Source organism: Pollachius pollachius (genome assembly GCF_949987615.1).
Source record: "Pollachius pollachius genome assembly, chromosome: 2".
Taxonomy (NCBI): Eukaryota; Metazoa; Chordata; class Actinopteri; order Gadiformes; family Gadidae; genus Pollachius; species Pollachius pollachius.
Window position 1 is genome coordinate 15178325 of NC_136935.1, and position 21978 is coordinate 15200302.

General features: G+C 43.8%; 1 protein-coding gene across 1 annotated transcript in view; it reads left to right on the top strand.

Moving 5' to 3' along the window:
- ccdc85a (coiled-coil domain containing 85A) overlaps nt 1–21978 on the top strand; it is a gene marked incomplete at both ends in the record, with an annotated part of 89146 nt that overhangs the window by 9672 nt on the left and 57496 nt on the right. The window contains one exon of the mRNA XM_079729092.1: nt 8864–8921. Within this exon, the coding sequence (XP_079585218.1) occupies nt 8864–8921 (58 nt within the window). The remainder of the gene's footprint in view (nt 1–8863; nt 8922–21978) is intronic.

Consider the following 21978-nt stretch of genomic DNA (forward strand, 5'->3'; position numbering starts at 1 on the left):
GTCTCCTCCTGTCATTATAACTCATCTCTCTTCTTCACTTTCCACCGCTTGATTGTCACCAATTATCATACTCCCCGCCACCATCCCCCAGAAGAGTGGCCACCTTGACTTAAAAATAGGCTCCAAGAAGGCTCCCACAGGCTACAGCGGGTTAAGTTGTGCAACTGACTGCATTTACTTCCTCATAGTATCTGAACAATTGATATTCTCTTCACTTGACTTCCATGTCAACTGTACACAGAGGAAAGGGGCTTTGGCAGGTCTATGGATTTTATGGCATGTGCGTCAAGGCGTGCTATCTGCTTTTTGTGGAATTCCTGTTTGTACCTACCTCAACTATTCTCGTGGATCTACCTGGCCACCTCATCTTCGATTCTAAAACCTTGGTTGCAGATTTTTGTAACACAGACACGTAACCTCTTTGACGAATGCCATGAGTGTGTTTGACCATTTTCAATTCAGTTGACCGTGTGTCATGGCTTTGGTATTTCAAGCTATTTCAGTTTCCAAACAATCTACAGCCAGATTGTCTGGAGAGTGCAAGCTGCACCTCACATATTGTGCAAACGTGCAAAAAAACCTCTTGTTGAATTAATTATATTCTGTATTTCTCGAGTGTAGGTGTTGTATTTTTCCTTGTTTGATGATTCATGATCTTTGCAAGATGGGTGTACGGTTATTCAAGGGTTAGGTATAGTTTACACTGCAGCAAAAAGCTTGCGAGGGTTTGCGTGTGTGTGTGTGTGTGTGTCTGTGTGTGTTTCCTTAACCAGTAGTAAATACACATATCCAGCTTGACGCTATTGTCTTCCGATTGTGTCCATCCTCCGCAATGCACTCCGTAGGCTAGCAGTCATGAATGGATGGCTCTGGCCCTGCCCTACTCTGAGTGCAGTACGTGTGTTTGGCTGCTCCCGGAGTGGATAGTGGTGGTGCAGTGGTCAGGGTCCGTGGGGACAGACGGAAGGGAGGATCCGCTATCGGCTGTCCCGGTTGGGATGCTCTGATGGGCAGGGGAGACGGGCACTTGACCCTCTGTGCATGCTAAGCTCTGCAATCTGTTCACCCAGTCAGGAACAACTTGCACCACCGAGTGCATGTGTGTGTGCGTGTGTGTGTTTTTTTTTAGGTTTACGTATATGGGAATAGCAATAAACCCTTGCACCACCGAGTGCATGTGTGTGTATGTGTATGTGTGTGTGAGTGTGTGTGTGTGTGTGTGTGTGTGTGTGTGTGTGAGTGTGTGTGTGTGTGTGTGTGTGTGTGTGTGTGTGTGTGTGTGTGTGTGTGTGTGTGTGTGTGCGCATGCCTGTGTGTGTGTGTGCGCGTGTGTGTTTTTTTTTAGGTTTACGTCTATGCGAATAGCAATCAACCCTACATGTTTTGCGTGTGAGTGAGTCAGTGAGTGTGTCAGTGTGTGAGCGCGTGTGCCCCTTCAATAAGCACATATATATGCAGTGGATGCTGGATGCCGTCCACCTCCGCAGCTCCATGCCTTCATGTTCTCCCACTCACAGAGACTTTTGCTCTGTCTCTCAATGAATAGTGACGCAAGTCCCAGCACTGACGCAGCTTTGTGCCTTTGCGGTGTGTGTGTGTCTGCGTGCGTGTGTGTGCTGCCGTGCTTTGTATGACAAATGCTTGAATTTCTTCGCTTCTTTTATAGTCGGATTCCTCCTAACCGTTGTGGGCTGAAGGTCGTTGTGTCTTTCAAGGGAAAAGTAGCCGAAGTTAGCATCGTGAGTCACTCAGAAGTCCCTCTTTCGTTTCTCTCTATCTTCTCTCTCCCTCTCGCTCGCTCCCTCCTTCACTCTGTCATTTGCAGCAGGGGGCCTGCAGACCCTGTGTGAACTACTTTGGGACAGACAGAGGCTCAGTGGGGCAGAGAGACACAGCTAAAATCCAGACTGCTCGGGCTTCACAAACACATGCCCGAAACCACCGCCTTCACCCAGCCTATGTCTACGCAGTGTGTCTGTGTGGGTAATGGGTGTAATATAGACAAAGGTGGTATGGATTAGAATGGAGACTAAAAGGAGAAAAAGCTGAGGAATATTGCTGACATTGTATTTCTGTATTATGTACATTAAAATGGGTTTGTGTTGGTGTGATTGCATTGTTACTTCCCCACAGGAGTTTCATATAGCATAGCCAGGAAATTATTTTAAGGTTGGGATCTATGTATGTGGGTGTTTGTGTGTGTGTGTGTGTGTGTGTGTGTGTGTGTGTGTGTGTGTGTGTGTGTGTGTGTGTGTGTGTGTGCGTGTGTGTGTGTAAGAGCGAAGGGGTGAACTATTATGTCTCCCATTGACATTTTTCTACAGATGTACCGCTAAGAAGCACATTGAGATCATTATGAAGTGCAATACATTGCAGCTATTACATTATGCATTGTAATAACCATAGCTCATCTAACACTGAGTGATTTGTTGTTTCCAGAGTTGCATGAAATGGAGAGGCGGCAGAAAACAAGACATAGACATAAGACAGATAAAATAAAGAGAATAACAGCTAGAAGATATGAGAGGCTGAAAGTAGTGCAATATGTGGGTGTATTGCTCAAGGCTGAACTAGAAATTAACTGCATTCACCGCTAGGATCCCTGCATGTATGTTTGACTCTGCCTCATGTTGGTATTCAGTAAGACTTTGGCAAAGATTTTGAACAAAATAAACTGAAAGTATATATGTATTTATGTATGTTTATGTGCAGTTATACAGGGTATACTTTTGGGAGGTTCAAATGGTAATAGCAATCGCTTGTGTGTGAGAGTCAAGCCACAATCACAGCTAGAGACAGGGCCATGTTGTGGGGCGCTACTTACAAATGGGCCACGCTGGCAGAGGGATTCTGCCAGAGGATCTTCCATCTGGCAGTCAACTTATGCAAACAAAAAAAATATTCTGGCAATATTCTTCATCTAAAAACGTAATATATATACTCAAAACTGTATTTGTGTCAAACGTGTCCAACCCTTAAAAAAGTCGTAAAACCCCTAAAATTTTTCAAATCGCAAAGTGAAAATATAGAAGAAGCACTTGTAATTGAGTAAGATTGTTAAAATCATAGCCAAGTATTAACACAGTATACCCAAGTATACCCTACCTTAAGACGGATATGCTAGTCACAGGGATATGTACATTTTACAGACTTATATAGTAGTCTATTCTATACAATACTAATAATACTTTTGATATAAAGTCTGACTTCACGTGAGGAACCTATCAGAACATCAGAACAGTGTAATTTGTTTTTCCACCAGGAAGTAGGTCACTAAGGTGACAGGAACCCTGCAGAGTTTTCAGCAGGAAATCCATTATCTGTTTACCTGAGGGCCTGGTGGATTATGGGATGTTTCAGGAAGGTCACAGGTACCATCTCCATGCTCCCCCTTCACCGTGTATTTGTGATAAACGCAACACATATAGTGTAATATAATGGTGGAGAGTGCATTGAAGGTCATTCAAATGTCACAGTAATATGAGGTAATAAAAGGTGTGGAGCCAAAGTGTCTCCATGAACCGGGTTGAGCTTACGAGGCAGCATCTTCCCCCAAATAGCATTGCACAAACTTCTAAATGGTTTATAGCACTTCTAAATCGCCCTTTCCTCAATGGGAAGTCTCTGTCTTTATCTCTTTCAAATAAACTTGCAAAAGATGGAAGCTGCTTAGTTCAATATTATATATATATATATATATATATATCAATATAAGAAACACCACTAAACAGAGCTGTTTGCTTTAAATAAAACACATTTAAAAGATCACACAGATTATTGATACATTGATGGTGGTCTTAATGAAATTTCCTTTAAGTAACAGAAAAAGCTGTGGATTATTATGGGCTGGCCAGATGGGAAATATAATTCCATTTTCATAAGTCATTCCCAAATCTGATTTCAAACAAACTTCACATTTGAACAATACAACTGCAGTTACAGAAAGGTATATAAATAATGTTGCCCTTTGTATAAATGTGTGGGTGTTGTGTAACATGGTTTTGTGTGTGCGTGCATGCATGCGTTTGTATGTGTGCATGTGTGTGTGGCAGGGGTCCTAGAGACAGAGAGTGATAAGTAGGCCAGCAGCTGCCTCCCTGACAACTGATTTCCATTCAGCTTTGAAGCCTTTTTACTATTATATTAACCAAGCAACATTTGACATATTAACATAACTAATATTCACACATGCAGGTACACACTGACAAACACTATGGAGTTTGTACTCCAAAACCACTCTATTCACAGTGAAGTGTGTGTGTGTGTGTGTGTGTGTGTGTGTGTGTGTTTGTGTTTGTGTGTGTGTGTGTGTGTCTGTGCGTGTGTGTGTGTGTGTGTGTGCATGTGTGCTTGTTAGTCAGTGTTTTGTAGTGCAATTTCACTTGTGTGCCGCTTAAACATGAAGGCTATGTTACAGAATATCTGTCCCCAGCCTGTGTGTGTCTGTCCTCTTTGTCTGTCTGTCCTTTGATGAGAGAGGGCCAACTCTGATCAAAGAGATAAATTTGTTTTTTTATCCTCTCTTGCTGTATCTCCATCAGTGCACCCCTGCCCAACAAAAACACACACAAACACACACACACACACACACACACACACACACACACACACACACACACACACACACACACACACACACACACACACACACGTAAGTATATCGCGTGCAGTGACAAAACACTTGTTCTCCCTCTCCCTTACAAATACACACACGACCACCTATGCAGATAAAGGTCACACACATCCACAAACTTACGCCTACACACACACACACACACGGACAACATGCAAATGCATAGTGAGAGCCACTGGAGCGAAGGAAAGCACACAGCTGTGGACCAGCCCAGAGGCCTGTCCTTCCTCTCTCTCTCTCTTTTCTATCCCTCTCTCTTTATCTCCCCTTCCATATTTTCTGCTTGCCATTTCTCCTTCTTCAAGTAGCTTTCTTATTCATTCTCTCCCTATCTATGTCCCTCTATCTCTCTCTCCACGCCTCTCCCTCTCTCTATCCCTCTATCTCTCTATGTCACTCTATCTATGTCCCTCCTCTATACAGCTCCCTCTCTCTATCCCTCTATCTCTCTATGTCACTCTATCTATGTCTCTCCTCCATGCCTCTCCCCCTATGCCCGGTTCTCTCTTCTCTAAGGCTCTCTCTATGTCTCTCTTTCTCTCTCTCTCTCTGACAGCCATGGCCAGTGGGACTCTACCAGAGGGCGAAGCAGGTCAGTGGGGGGAGAGGAAGGAACGAGGGCAGCATGACTGAATGAAAGATTGAGGGAGGGCTAGAATGAGGGTGTGGGGGTGCTTTTGTCTAAAGAACTTTCTGCCACTGCTCTTTAATTAGAATATTCCCGACACACACACTCACGCACACAAACACACGCGTGCACGCACATGTGCGCACACACACACACAGACACACACACACACACACACACACATACACACACACACACACACACGCACACAAACACACACACACACACACACACACACACACACACACACACATTTCTGTCTTGATAAATGACCATGATCATTGGTCAGCTTCATTTTGTACTCGTAACAGCTGGTCTTTCAGATGCAGATGTGTGGGTGAGAGAGTGAGAGAGAGCGAGAGAGAACGGGAGATAGAGAGAGAGATAGAGAGAGAGGGAGAGAGAGAGAGAGAGAGAGAGAGAGAGAGTAAGTGTGTGTATGTGTGTGTGTGCTGACTTGTTCTGTTGAGAGTGGGGGGAGTTCAGGCGTGAACATCGACCAGTGCGGGGTGGAGGGAGCTGTGCCAACATGGCCCCGTGTTCATCTTTTTCCCCTTCCCTTCACGGGGTGAGTGCTAAGGTCTGGAATCGTGCTCCATCAGCAGCCTCATATACTGCAGTACTCTCAGAGGGACACAGCAATATACTGCACACACATCTCCCCTGAAGTCCTTCTGAAAATATCTGGGCCACTGGTACTTCCTGCCACAACAAAACGGTACCTTGTTTGACTCAAGTTTATTTGTATAGTTAATGGCATTAACTCAGAGGGGATTTGAGGACCAAGTAAGTAGCATGAATAATAAGCACAACACTTATGACGGTATGATTACAGTTATATAGGACATTTGTTTTGTATATGTAACACAAGCTGAGGCACAGGGAAGAGACACAGACAGTATATCAAGGGTCACAACGCAGAGTGGTCAACATTGACCGGGACATCTCAAAGAATAAACGGTGTTGTTATGTTTGGTTTTTGAGTAGCGGTCTGTGGCTCTGTGCAAAGTAAGGTTTAACCTTGCTGTTGGAAATCAGCACTATGCAGAATAGTTTTAGATGACTCAACGTCACAACTTTAAAGTGAGCAATCAGTGTGTGTGTGTGTGTGTGTGTGTGTGTGTGTGTGTGTGTGTGTGTGTGTGTGTGTGTTTAGCCACTTGTTGTGGTAGTAGCAGCCTCTTAAACCAAAGCCAAAAGAAAGATGTGGTGGAATAGGACATCCATCCTTCCCTCCATCCCTCCCTCCATCCCTCCATCCACTAACTTTCCATTCATCCTCCATCTACCATCTATTTCAAATCCATCCATCCATCTCCTATCCACCATCCATCTTTCAGTCACCCATACATCCATCTGAGGAGCTGCTCCTCCGGGGAACAACTGATTGATCTCAAATGGTTCCTTATCTTTGTGGCAGTGCCAGCAATGCGCTGTTGCAACCGACCGAGGCTGATCCATTTCCGGATAAAGAGATGTATATGGGAAGCTAGATGAATCATAGAAGTGAGCCCAGCTGTGTGTGTCCCGGAGTGTGTAGTGACCGCATGTTGAACACATATTGCCACTAAATACAACCTTTATTTTTAGACTAAAGGTGATACGACTTCAACAGCTTTTTATACTTTACTCAATGTTTGACACAGAAACATAAATAATACATAAATGATAAATGGTCCAGATTTATATTGCGGTTTTTGTGACCAGAGGCCACCAAAAGCGGTTTGCAATATTGCCTGACAATCACCCATTCATGCACACATTCACACACCATCAGCGGCGTCAGCCATGCAAAGCCGTCAGCCAGCTCATCGTGAGCAGTTAGGGTTCCGTGCCTTGCTCAGGGACACCTCGACACTCAAGCCGGGGATCAAACTAGCCTAGGCTGGTAACCTTGCGGTTACCAGCCAACCCGCCCTACCTCCTGAGCTACATTGATGTTGAGCTAACATCAATGGAAAACTTTACAATGGAAAACACAAAGATGGAGTTCACAAAGCGCCACAATTTGTTTAATAATAACAAGCCATAATAATAAATTTACTGAACAATATTATATCCAATTATCTATATATTAGTTATTATATTGTTGTAAAGGTTTCTTTCCATCTTGTTGCAGACTCTCTCCCTCTCCCTCTCCCTCTCACACACAAAAACACACGGAACTACACACTGACATAATCAGCTAGGGGTTAGAATACAGACAGATCTCTGGTCAATGTCCCAAGGAGAGGATGATGGGTAACAGGTAGTGTCACCCCAAGCTGGGCTACCTGACTTCTTTCTGGAGTGACACTCCCACACATACACTCACAAACACACACACACACGCACGCACGCACGCACGCACGCACGCACGCACGCACGCACGCACGCACGCACGCGCACACACACACACACACACACACACACACAAACGTAGAGAGACACCATTGCTGTCCCATGTTGAGGTGTGTGGTCTTGCAGCTGCAGTGTGTGTGTTAGGTGGGCAGGTGCTGCTGCCATTGTGAGAGTGTTCTTATATAGTCTTTTAGCTTGGAAGCTACACATGCTAAAATCCATGCACAAATGAGTACCTCATGAGTAATAATATGAAAAATTGTCAACCAAACAAAAATGGCATTTGCAGCTAAATGAGAAATACTAAAGGAAATAGTATAGTATAGTATGTGTACCTGTATATACAAACAATCCATACAGAACATCCTTTTTATCCAAAATGTCCAAAAGGTGTTTTTGATGGGCTTGTTGATTCTATTTATTCTCAGTGGCTTGATGGGATCATGTGGGAGGGAGAGAGTCTGCAACAGGATGGAAAAAAACCTTTACAACAATATAATAACTAATATATAGATAATTGGATATAATATTGTTCAACCTACCAAAGTTCTCACATGTAACCACCCTCTTCCGAGACCTCCACTGGCTCCCTGTAATAGCTCGCATCAGATTGAAGATGATGGTACTGGCATACAAGGCAGTCGATGGAACTGCCCCTGCCTACCTCCAAGCATTAGTAAAGCCACACACCCCAGCTCGATCCCTCCGCTCAACTACCTCAGCTGGACGTCTGGTACCGCCATCGCTAAGAGCAAGCAAAGGTCGATCAGCAAAGTCACAACTTTTCTCTGTTTTGGGACCTCAGTGGTGGAACGAGCTCCCTACCGATGTCAGGACCGCAGAGTCGCTCACCAGCTTCCGCAAAAGACTCAAAACTCACCTGTTCAGAGTTCATCTCGACTCTGCATAGAAACCAATGCACAGCCACCATTGAATGTTGTACGTCCTGGCACTTGTACATTGCACTTATTAAAGGTACTTAATTGTGTAGCATCTGCAGTAGCTGCTATCGCTGCTTTACACGGGGAATGGGTTAGCCTAGCGATTGTAATACTTGCACTCGGTTCTATGAACGTCTTTACTGTACCGACAGCGATATATTGTTTCACTTCTTATGACAAATGTACTTATTGTAACAAATGCACTTATTGTAAGTCGCTTTGGATAAAAGCGTCTGCTAAATGCCCTAAATGTAAATGTAAATGTAAATCATGTGAGCAACGGTTTGTGAACTGATCGTTCTCCATCGTTCCCCTCCCCAGCTCTGATATCTGCCGGTTGCTGCACCAACTCTTGTAGGAGTGTAAAGCTTTGGGATAGGTAAGTTACATGCACGCATGCACGTGCCCTTACACACAAAAAGTAAAGGCAACATGCATGGCCACTTAACTGGGGGAGGGGGTTGGTGTGTATTTTCATTTGATAAATTTGATAAACATTGAGGCCTGAAGAAATATCTCTATACTGAATGTACTGTGTGTGGGAGAGTGTTTGGACTGAGATCGGTCTCACTTTTAATGAATGCACACAGAAGGATTCATATATGGATTTCTGATGCACAAATATATCTTGTTTGAAATAAATGGAGTAAAATACTAAATGTATTTCAAAGTATCTGCTATTTTCATCAAAAACGTATTATGCTGTTTTTACATTTATATACCATCCAGCCTTTACAAACTGCTTGTCGTTGTAAAGTAAACTGGATTTCTGTGTGGTTTTGTTGAGACTCCCCTGCAGTGGCTCTATTCACAAATGCTTTTTTTCAACAGAGAATAATCTGTAGCCAATCAGAAAGTTCCTTCCATTTCAGCGATTCACGTTAGCCTAGATTTGAGGGTATGATTTAATGTGATCCCCTAGCACTAAATCTGTGAAAAATACAATAATGAACAGGATTTCCATTGCATCCCCTCAATAGATATAAGTATTATCGACAACGCCAGTACTGTCACTTCTGTCACTAGTGTTGCTAGCCTTAGATATAGACACGTATATATATTTATGGTGGAAAACACCTCTGGATCTTCTGTTGAACAATAACAAGTCCTGCTAGCAACCATTCATATATAATCGTGTGTATCCAACCGTCCCCTATATATTCATGGCTAGCAACACTAGTGGTTTAACATCCCACACGAAAAGCAGTTTTAAATACAGGGTCAACAGTTTGCATATAAATGTTATACAAATAGGTTTTGGATGTACATTGAAATACTTTTTAATACATATATTTGTGGATTCCAGCCTCATTTATTCAAAGCAAAATATATTTTTAGATGCGACAGAAATACATCTGTGAACCTTATTTTAGTCATACATGCAGATTCTGTAGATTTCTTTTACATTTATAGCAGTAAATATTTAATTAATTTATAAAGAAATCCCAAAAAACATTTGTGAATCCTTCTGTTTGTATGAATTAACTGAGGCTCAGCTGACTCCATGAGTGAGCCTGTGTGTGTGCGCGTGTGTGCGTGGGGGCCTTCCCCAAGGTGTCACCGTGGCCTGACCCCCACCATAATGCGTAGGCTGCAGGGTGGGAGAACGAGAGGTGGATGGATGGTGGGAGGGAAGGAGGAGGGAGGGGGTTAGGGGAGACTAAATATTTAATGTCAAGGTGCTCCCTAATGGTAGACTGTATCAGCTCTTGGGCTTCACCTGGGGCGACTCGCTCCCTGGGTTCTGCTGAGCAAGGCAATACCGCCCGCTGTCCACCGCCACCCCCACCACCCCCACCACCGCTCTGACCCTGCCATCACCACCACCACCCCTCAACCAACCCACCACTCCGTGGATGCACCCCACACATGTGGGGCGGGGCGGTCAGGCAACATGTCATCTGTTGCCGTGCATTTTCTCACCTGCTTTCCTTTTCTTTCTTTCTTTCCTAACATGCATCCTTCCCTCCTTTTCTTGCAGCTTTGATGCCTCCTGACCGTGATGTGGCCCCCTCAACCTTTCGTACCATCGGATGCTGCACAGCCAACCTGCCGCAAGGAGAAAGAGACAGCGAGAGAGACAGAAAGAGAGCCAGAGAGAGAGCCAGAGAGAGAGACAGAGAGAGCCAGAGAGAGAGACAGAGAGAGACAGAGAGAGAGAGAGCATGGCAGTCGACGGAGGGACGGGTGAATGGAAAGACACCTGTCCCTTAATGTGAGAGTTCCAACACTTCAGGATCACTTTGCGATCAGGAAGCCCCTGAGGACGCAGGAAAGGAGAGCGATAGACGCCCCCCCCCCCACCTCCATCCAACCAATCCTGTCTCTCTTTCTCTCTAAGATGTCACGTAGGCTGACCTACTGCTGCTGCTGCTGTGATGGACCTCCGTGAAACCTACCCCCCACCCCCATCGTCCAACATTGCCAAATTAAACTGAAAAAGGAAGCAAAAAACAAACCAACAAGAACAAATAGATATTTGCCTACAGAATATAATGATAGAGAACCAGTGCATTGAGGAAAGAAACGAAAAAAGATCTTTAGATGAACTGCTATTCTTAGCACAGTGATCTTTCATACCTCAAAAAAAAAGAAAGGTCATTCTGATATGCCAAATATTGGGAGAAAACAACCTTTTTTTACAACAACCTGATGTATAGGTATCGAAAAGGATGAGTCATTGTTCTAAAATGTGCTGATTCAGAAGATCTCTGCTTACAAAGCGATGTCGTCATAGGGGTCGGGGCGGTCAATGTTTGTAAAGTAGTTACCGATTAATGAACAAAAAAATTGTTTTCCATAAATCAAATGGAATTAAACATGAAATAATTGAAATCATCAAATGTTTGTTGGCAGGAAGAAAACGATATGCCCCTCTTACCGATCTGTTGTTTTCTCGCCCGAGGCACAAACAACATCCTCTGTTTATCCATGATTCATTATTTGGCTCATTTATTTATTTGTTTTACTCAATCGTTTCTGAAAAATTTTATTGCAGTATTTTCATATTCATAACCGTTTGTAATTATGACTGTGTTTTGAAGAGAAAAGGGGATGAGGAGGAAATATATTATTATTATATATTAAATCATCTGGTATTTTGTGCGAAAAAAAAAAAAATTACATCCCAGTGTTACAGCAAAACAAACAGAAAAAGCAACACAGAACCTTGTGTCAGAGTTACCAACGTGTAACCATGGCAACTCCCTGTGTGTGTGTGTGTGTGTGTGTGTGTGTGTGTGTGTGTGTGTGTGTGTGTGTGTGTGTGTGTGTGTGTGTGTGTGTGTGTTGTTCCTGCGTGTGCGCTTGCCTGCATGTTTTTGTGTGGGATTGTCCCCTCCAACTCAACCCATGGGTCTGTTTTTGTTTTGGACGGCATGCCTCCCTGTTTCACCATCAGCCAAATAAACAAAACGCATAAACACATCAAAGGGTTCCAGGATACAGGATATTGGATGGGGTTCCCTAGAGATCCCAGCGCAGCGGCATAAATACCGGAACAAAAAATCCCCAGTTCGGGGGGCACGTCCTCAGGTTCGAGGGGGCAACACAGAACATGTTGGGGAGCCACCCACGGCCTCACAGTGGTGTGGTCGTAAACGTGCTCCCAGGGTGTTTGTGAGCTCTTTAACAACACAACACACAAGACAATCAGCATCTCTGTTGGCTCCCCAGGGATGGGGACGGCTCAGCTCAGTGTTGGTCTGATCTGTGGTGAGGTACGATTTAAGAGAGAGGGGAATTGTATCCCATGGCGGTGGAGGGATCCTACACCGTAGGATTTAAACTAGCAGCACCGTGGTACCACACTTATTAATGCATAATTTAACGCTTAGTTTCAATGTTGACATTAGGACGGTGCTTCTCATTTTGTACTTGACTCCGTCAGAGTGCGATTAGGACGAATGGCCCTGGTCTAGAGTGATTCAAGATGTTCGCTTTCAGCTGCAGACCTAGGATTAATGAAGATGACATTTACATTCTGTACACACGCAACCAGGTGCACAGACACACACACACACACAGACACACACACAAGCACAAATAGGCCCCTCATACACACACCACACACACACACTCACGCAAGCACAAATAGGCCCCACACACCACATACACAGATACCACACACACGCACACATACATGCACACACACACATTTGTACTCCTGTTGCTCCTCTCCCTGTGATTTGTAAGACGTTGTTGATGACCGTAACATAACAGTATTTAACAAATCCTTATCTTTTTAAAAACCTGAGAGTAGTATATCTGCTTAGTTTTATAAATATATAACAGGTATTATTTTTGACGTACAGACATTATATAACTAGTATATCCAGAGATGTATGTAGAAGCTATAATAAAATGTCTTTATGTAATAAAGAGAACTCAGAGAACAGTGTTTCTTAATTCCTTTGACTGGCATCATACCCTCACAGCAAAGTCTTTAATAAATCACCAGAATCATCCACGGACTATCTGATATGGACGGCTCAATTTCCCGAAATCGGAAATGCTTTTTGGAATAGAGCCAAATCATTAAAGTGTTGCGTCATACCAACAGAGCATCATATAATCAGATTTAATCTGAGGAGACCGAGACATATAATCCCCAATGTTACCAAAATGGCACACAGTGCAGCTATGTTCTGAGTGTTCTGTCCACCATGCTAACATCTCAATCTCTCTATTCTCAAAATTATACTCTTCCATTTGAAACTGTAAAGCCTGGAGAAACATTTGAGAGGGAACAGAGTATTGATTGTTTTCCTACACTCAATTGTGCTTATTCACGCGGGAGCACTGGACCGCTAAAGTGCCTTTTCCCACAATGTTGGGTTCCCAGAAACTATGCCCGCACAGTGGACCCTGCCAATCTTATTGTTTATCCTGCTGGGCACAGTGTGTGTGTGCCTGTGCGTGTGCGTATGTATGTATGTATATTTGTGTGTTTGTGTGTGTGCGGAGGTGGATGTGTGTGTAAATGTGTGGAGGGTAGTGTGCATGGATGTGTGCGCGTGTGTGTGCGTATTTATGTATGTATGTATGCATTTGTCTATGTGTATGAGTATGTGTAGTGTGTGTTAGTATGTGTGTGCATGCTTATGTGTGTGTGCGTGTGTATTGAGAAACAGATTGCAAATATGACTTGCATTTCAAACAACAGTTGGATCCCTCCAGTGTCTGACCGCGGCGCCCTGTGCTCCCCGATAATACTATATCCATACTGAAGTGGAGTATTGTCTAGCAAGCAGCATGCGCGGTCTCATAAAGATATCCTGCTGGTGGGGAACTTAATTCCCCTGGCAGACCGATAGTGACGCAGGCTTGCTGCTGCAAACTGAAGGTTGTGCAGGATATTGTGGTGTAGCAGCAGCAGCATTCCACACATTTATCCTGACTCATCCTTGACTACATGAGAATAGTAACCATGTTTCCTTTTTTGATGCATATGCATCATCATCATGAAGGACTTCCAGCATTGGTTATTCATCGATATGTTGCTTTGCCACAGATTTCGGTAAATGTGCGAATTGATAACATGACGTGGTGACACGGAAGATGTTGTTATCGTATATGATTGCTATATATGATGAGTAATCATATATATTTTGAGCACAGACACGGACCTTATGGTAGGGCTTATGCTTCTTGGTTATGTTTTAGGTTAGGTTAGACAAGGGTCAGTAAAGTGTGGCAAACCCCGACTGGAAAAAACAAAATAATGTGCATCGCGATATCTCTCTAATGCAGTGGTTATATACGGCCACTATAATTGTAATACCTCAGCTGAAACAATATTCTAAATGTGATCCTACACTTAATTACCTTGATGGATGATGGATAAACTATATCTCATTTTCCTTTCAAATCAAATTGCTTTAGAGAGAAAGAAATCCCAGCACTGATTTGAGTAGTAGGCGGTTTGGTGGGTTTTTCCCATTTTGCTTTAAAGGGGTTACATAGTGAAAGTTGAACAACTTGGGCAATACCCAAACTACCCCATAAATACCCCACATGGTTAAGTTCATACCTAACCATGCCTAAACAAATGCCTACACTATATCTCACTTGGCCTATTTGCTTAAACACCTGAACTACTAGGACTGTTAGGATCCCCCCAACTTAATACTGTTAATGCTAAAATACATCCCAAGGTTCAGTGTATCAGATATAGGACGTCCATGCATGGCTTCACTTGCTTATTACTGTCTGTATATGCTACATGAACCCTGTTGCTCTAGGGAGATCCACCATTTCCTTTCTATTTATTGATTCATTTTAAAAACCCTCTTTGTATTACTGTAAATGTAATGGGTGTGTGCGTGAGTTAAAACGGTGTTCTCTATAAACAGCAGTCATATTGATTTCTCGGTGGCTACCAGGCATGGAGGATAGTTCCCTTATTATTTATTAACTGGGGAAGGCGAGGGATCCAACTCATTTAAATATGAGCCACCTACAACACTCTTCCCCCCCCCACGCCCAGACCTGGGGTGGGCACATACACCGTTGTATGAACAGCAGTGTGTGGTGTGCTGATTTAGCCCTATCTCTGTCAGCAAATTACACAAGACACACACATCCCTGCAATCTGCATTGCAGCAGAGTGGGAGGGTCCTTCTCTCTCTCTCTCGTTCTCTCTCTATGTCGCTCTCTCTCGTTCACGCTCTCTCTCACCTGCAGGGGGAATGCATGAGTGTGTGCATTGCTACCTGTCAACTGCTATGGCGACTGGTCCGAGGCTGAGTTTCCATCAACCTATTTCCCTGCAAAACGTTTCTTTTAAAAATGAAACTATAATGTAAGTACTTTAAAAATTCCGCCTTACAACATGAAATGCTGCTTCTGAGACATAGGAGGCAAAAGCAGAAGACAGAGGAGTCACAAACAGAAGAAGATTGCTCCTTGCTGTCAGAATGAGAACGTTAGCAAGTACAATACAGGCGGATGCATTTAAACAAGGAAAGAGGGGAATAGAGTATATATAGGTGGCCAAGGAGAAAATAGAAACAGATTAATCGTTGTGGAAGGCTTTGATTGAACACTTGGAGTGATGATCTAACAGAGGGTTTTAAGAGATGTGGGAGACTGATAACCTACAAGTTATACAATAACATATACTATATAGTTGATGTGAGACATTCTTAAAACAACAATTTGTTTCCATAAAGACTAATGTCAGAGAGAAATGTAAATAACACATGATTTTTATAGAAAAAGTAATACTTAGTCAATTACATTTTCACATGTACATTTTCATATTAATAAATATCAGAAGTTTTTTTTTGCAATATTGCAAATGTCAACACAATCACACTCCACCGTTGGACCCAAACACACAGAATGAGGCTTCAAAACACAGCAATCAACCGAGCTGACTGCCACACACCGCAATTACTGAATCCAGGCGGCTTTCCACAAAGCTTTTAGCGTTTAGACGGGTTGCTATGACAACTTGATGCAGTTTTAGTGGTCTTGATCTGATTTCCCCTGCAGCCGTGCTTATGGTACACATGCTTAACTTCCCCAACCTTAAGTGTGTATCTATTTGCAACAGTTTGAATGCATGCAGCGCCCTTAATCTCAGCATTGGTTTCTTAAGGGACATTTTGAAGCCAGATGTTCAGTTTCTTCTTGGTTGCCATGGGGTAACACATAGAGTCACAGGCAAATAAATAGACCACAGCAACCAAACACTTCCCTACGCACACTTTAGGAATCCTCCATCACTTTTTCATCCAACGACAACTGTCAACATCGAGCACATGGTTTGCATTAGAAGAAGCAAACGGCAGTTGGAATTGTGTGCTTCAAACCTTAAACTGTGTTTCTTACCGTGTTGACATGTTTACAAATTAAATTGACTGACTGCTGGTGGGAAGAACCTGAATGTGTGTCTGTCCTACACACTCTGGACCAGCATGGATTAGTATGCATGGGATATGCGATGTCGTGATGCATCTCCACTTTTATACGTCTTCTCACTTTGAAAGTCTTCATCAATCAATCAATCAATCTCAACATGTGACCTTGTAGAATTGTAATCCCACTTGCAAAGAGAAAACTAAACACATCCACCACCTGGCGATGTCAGGCTAGTCTTTCTCATATCTGTCATCTGTTTCAGTGTTAGATATTTCCATGCGTTACTTTTAACCAGATCTTAAAGTGCAATAAGGCCACATTACATAAGAATGATGTAAGACAGCATGCGTACGTGCCAGACACACACACACACACACACACACACACACACACACACACAGACACACCGACACACCGACACACCGACACACACACACACACACACACACACACACACACACACACACACACACAAACACACACACACACACACACAGATGTACATAAGCATGCGCGCACATGCACACTCATTGACCCCGGGAGCGGTTATGTGATCGCCTGCTGAGCCGTGTACAAAGAGCCGGCCGGCGTGGCTAACTTCTCCATCTTACTTGCACCGTTGTAGTGTGATGATCACTCTTTCACGGCTCTAGTCTCGCTGACTAAACCGCAGTAATCCTCTGGATTACCGCAACTAAGATAAACCCATCCTAAGAAATCCCTCCCTCCAGAAGTTGGTTTGTGTGTGTGTGTGTGTGTGTGTGTGTGTGTGTGTGTGAGAGTTCCGTGCAGGATTTTGCCAGCTGTATTTGAGAATCAGCTAGGCCTTTTAGAAGTGTTAGTGGTAGTAGTAGTCACAGTGCATTGTAGTGGTAGTAGTTGTCGGATTAGCATTAGCAGGAGTAGTCTTTTGAATCAAACGAGTGAAGACAATAAAGCCGAGCCTTCTTTGCTGACTAGACTATAGTTCCATCAAAAAGATAACTTAAAATTACACCAATTGAGGTAAATTGAACATGGCCATTTACTGCACTTAGACGCTATGGAAGGTCGATAAAATGAACATTAGACTCAGCGTCAATGTAAGACAAAAAAACACTCTTGTTCCCAGAATGGCTAGGTTCACATCTATTTTAGGTTTTGTTGGGGGGTACAAAGAGAATGACAGTGTGTTCAGGTATTGAGGATGTAGGGTCTATAGATCTCTACAAACTGTGGAAACTGGGGATTGAAGACCTTTTGTCCTGGTGACAACCACCCTCTCTAGACAAGTGCACTTCCTTAGATGGTATTAGGTATGGGTGTTTGTGAGGGTGAAGGGGGAAGTTGTGTTGAAGATAAGTCTGACATGTTTTGCAACCCTCGCAGCAGACTATCTATCCAATACATTCCTCTGAAAATATTTTGCTTGCTAGAGTTCATATGGGACTTCTTTAGATCAAATCCCATTATACGTTTAATAAAATAAATACCTTCATAGCATTGAGTGTACAATAACATTTACATTTTGATTCAGGGCATTTAGCAGACGCTTTTATGCAAAGTGATTTACAATAAATCCATTAGTCAGAAGAAGGAAAAACAACAATATATCGCTGTCAGCAGCATACAATAAGTTCATGAGAGGGGTCTTTTTAGGAGCGTTAGGGAGGAGAAGGGGTGGTGGGGGGTAATGGAGGCGGCTATGCAGTCAAGGTGAACTCTGAACAAGTGACTCTTGAGTCTCCAGGACTCTGAGGTCCTGACATCGGCAGGGAGCTCGGTCCACCACTGTGGTGCCAAAACGGAGAAGTGTTGTGACTTTGTTGTTTGACTTTTGGCTGCTCTTAGCGATGGCGGTACCAGGCGTCCAGCTGAGGTAGTTGAGTGGAGCGCTCGAGCTGGGGTGTGTGGTTTGACCAACGCCTGGAGGTAGGAAGGTGTAGTTCCGTTGACCGTCTTGTAGGCCAGGACCATCGTCTTGAATCGGTAACGAGCTACTACAGGGAGCCGGTGGACATCGCAAAAAAGGTTGGTCACATGGTTGTATTGTGTTAGGTTGAACACGAGCACGAGTAACACCTCATCAATTAGGTCCCTTATTTATCAAGCAAAATATTAGTTTGTTTTGATTGATTTCAGTGGGTTTTAAATTAATTGATCACCATTTTTAGTAGTCTTTGGCCATTACAGAACCCTATTTATGCCTGCAAGTAAACTGGAAGTATTTACGGGCTTTGACATTGCGTGGCTGGTTGCAATAAAACAAGCTAATTCACGGTGTTTCCATGCAGTGAGAACACAGCACGCTGAGGCCTCAAGAACAAAGCAAAGGTGCAACGAAGGCAAACTGACTCCTGTCCCATTTGTCCCGACCCGCGTATACTTCAACCATAGAGGGAGGACACAACACATCAGAGGTTTACTTCTAATACGAACAACACTGAATGCACTTTTTAACCACCTTCCTATAAAAATATGTTTTTTCCTGCAAACAGATGACTTCAGACGTGAACAGGCCCGCATACGTTAACGAGTATGGAAGATCAACCCTGAAGGTACATACTTTGTGGCATGGTATCGTCTCACAAGGTTAGCCACTCAGGAGGAGTGCAGGGTACAAACTGACCCTGACATCTAGTCTCATTGAAAGTGAACATTCAAAGAAGCACATGATGCACATATCCAGTCACGCATACAAGGGCACAAGGTACAGACGGCCAACACACACATATACGCACAATGTTCAAACGCTGATGGGCATTGCTAGTCATGCATGCCCCCCCATCAAGTGATCGCATGCCACAGTCCCTGCCGTCAGACTGAGCAATCTAAAAATAAATACAATTATTTAATTAAACTTTGACGTTCATCTTCATTAAGTATCTGTTTCCATTCTTTAGATAGATCTCTCTCCCTCTCTCCCCCCCACCGCTCTCTCTCTCTCTCTCTCTCTCTCACTCTCTCTCCCCCTCTCCTTCTCCCTCTACCTCTCTCTCTCTCCCTCTCTCCCCCCCACCCCTCTCTCTCTCTCTCTCTCCCCCTCTCCCTCTACCTCTCCCTCTCTCCCTCTCCCTCTCTCTCTCCCCCCTGCTGTTATTTTGTCAGGCCGTTGTCTGAGATATCAAGACCATGATTCTGCTAACTGCACAGAGTGTGCTGCTAGCAGCAGGTGTTCCAGAACAGGACGCGCGGTGCGGTTTGCCTCTGGACGGGTTCGCAGCAGGGGCCCACCAATGCATGTCCATGTACTGATGCTCAAACCAAACAGGAAACCGTGAAACAAATTGTTTGAAAGATAAATTCACTGGGGAGCTCGGAAAATGATAGGATTTTTATAATGGCAGACATAATGGAATGGACAACATAACAACAACAGCGACGACAAAAAAATATAGTGTGCTTGTGTTACTATGTGAGACTCCTGACAGACGGGTTTCCTGACAGACATGCTTAAAAAAAGCATCTTGCCAGCTTTCGTTGCTCTTTCCGGACTGGCAGACGGGCTCTGTTGGAACCAGACACCACACATCTGTTTGTAGCTGAGCTTGCATGTACGTGTGTGATTGTGTGCACCGGTGGTCCCTAGGGATGTGTGTGTGTCTGTGTCTTTGTGTGTGTGTGTGTGTGTGTGTGGATAATATAGACCTTACTACTTAAACAGGCTTCATAAGGGAAAGGGCATGGAACTAAATGCATTTTAACATGCCATGTAGAGCCTAGTGCATATTTTTAGGGAAGAATGGGAAAAACGAAGAAACGTAAACCGATAAAATAAATCAAAGAAAAAAAGAAATTCAATTCAATAATGCAAAAGACGATTTAAAAATAAAACAGATGCCAACTTGTAGGATTTACAAAGACACACATCAATGATAGGTGTCCACATCCGGTCTGTGTGTTATTGTGTCCAACCAAGTCTCCCTCAAGGAGTATTCTAACTAGGCTTTCTGTAATCCAACACAACAATATCTCCACTCTCTAGCCCTCACTCGCGATTCCACCTTTATTTTCCTCCATCAACTCCACTCAGCTCTCCTTGAGAACGACTTGGTTAGACACAATAACGATAACGGATCATGAGAAGTGTAAAGAAACACGTTTTATTTTTCTGCAGGGATTGTTTCCATAATGTTAGAATATAATCTGAGCCTGTCAGTGGAAAAAAACAAAACATGCCCTTTTAGAGAACGTACATTGACGGCCGCTCTTACCCCAAAGGATTACATTGGGTCCCATTTGGCGGATTACGGAGGCAGCGCTCTCGCGCAATACTGGACCAATCTCAAAAATCGTTGCCCGCATTAGTCCCTTTCACTTAAAATGATGGGAAGATAGGCTCCAGGTAGAAAGATCCAGAGGTTTTCCTTCAAGGGCTGGCCAGATAGGGTGCAATTTCACTAATAGTTTGTTCATGAAGTAATGAAGAAATCATTTTAACAATTTGTTTGTTTAATTTAACCATTTGACTATTGTTGCTAGCTTTCAATCCAATGTTTGCATCGGCACATTACACATTGAAAGTATTGCTTTTCGACTTGAGTTTGTATTCATCACACTTTTAAATGATGAGGTTCAAATTGAACATACTAATCGATCAATTAGCACAGTCCATCCTGCTCCATTGCCGCGGGTAGGATGGAGGTGCAGCTCTTTCTCAGTGCTGCGGAAGACCTGGCCTGCTCCCTGCCACCGTAACCCTGACACAGGGGAAGCAGGGGCACAGGAGGCGCTGGCTCTCCTGGAAGACGGTGGAGGATTTAAAATAGGAGCTGGACCCAGGGCTGACCTGGAGAGCATAACATGACAAGACCCCTGGTTTAGGCAGTCTGTGGTGGACACAAGTCATCCAGGAGTTTCAGGAGCGGTTGCAGAGGTCCCGGCTCCGCTAGATGCTTTTATTTGAAGTTAAGTGGAGCAGGAACCTTCCTGTGAACCACAGCTTCCTGGCTGTAGGCCAACACGAATAGCTCCTACTGTATTTCAGTATGTAACGACGATGTAAGACAGATGTGCACGACAATTATGCTACCGATGGAATCAACTTTGAGAGCTGTATCAGGAGCATGGAGAGGGCTGCTCTGAGAGAGGAGCAAGACACCATCACCAGCCAGGGCGTGGTCGAGGCAGGGGTGGAGTCGGCGGCTGCCTCGGCCTCAGAGGAGGATGTCCGGTTGGAGGGTCTAGGGTCTGGTGGGTCACCAAGACGACCCGAAGACCAATGAAATTATAATGGTTATTGGTTCCGACTTACACTTCATGGTCTCTTTTCCCTTCTTTAGAAACCTTGTTGTACCACCTGCCTGAGGGCTTGGTGCGGATGATCAGTTTAAGTTACTGACAAATATATACCTTCACAGGGTTTAGGAAAGGGTGTTTAGAAGACAGCCCGAAGCATGTTCAGAAGCAGCAGCCTGGAAATGCACAGAGAGAGCAGTGAATCACACGACAGAGGCCCGGTTAACTGAGGAAGAGCAGAGACAAGGGTTCCCGCTTCCATAGGAGCAAAATTCAATTGCAACAGAGTTTGCTGGTCGTGGAGTGTTAATATAAGCTAAAACCATCATTCTATCATTCTTTTGGTGTGTAAT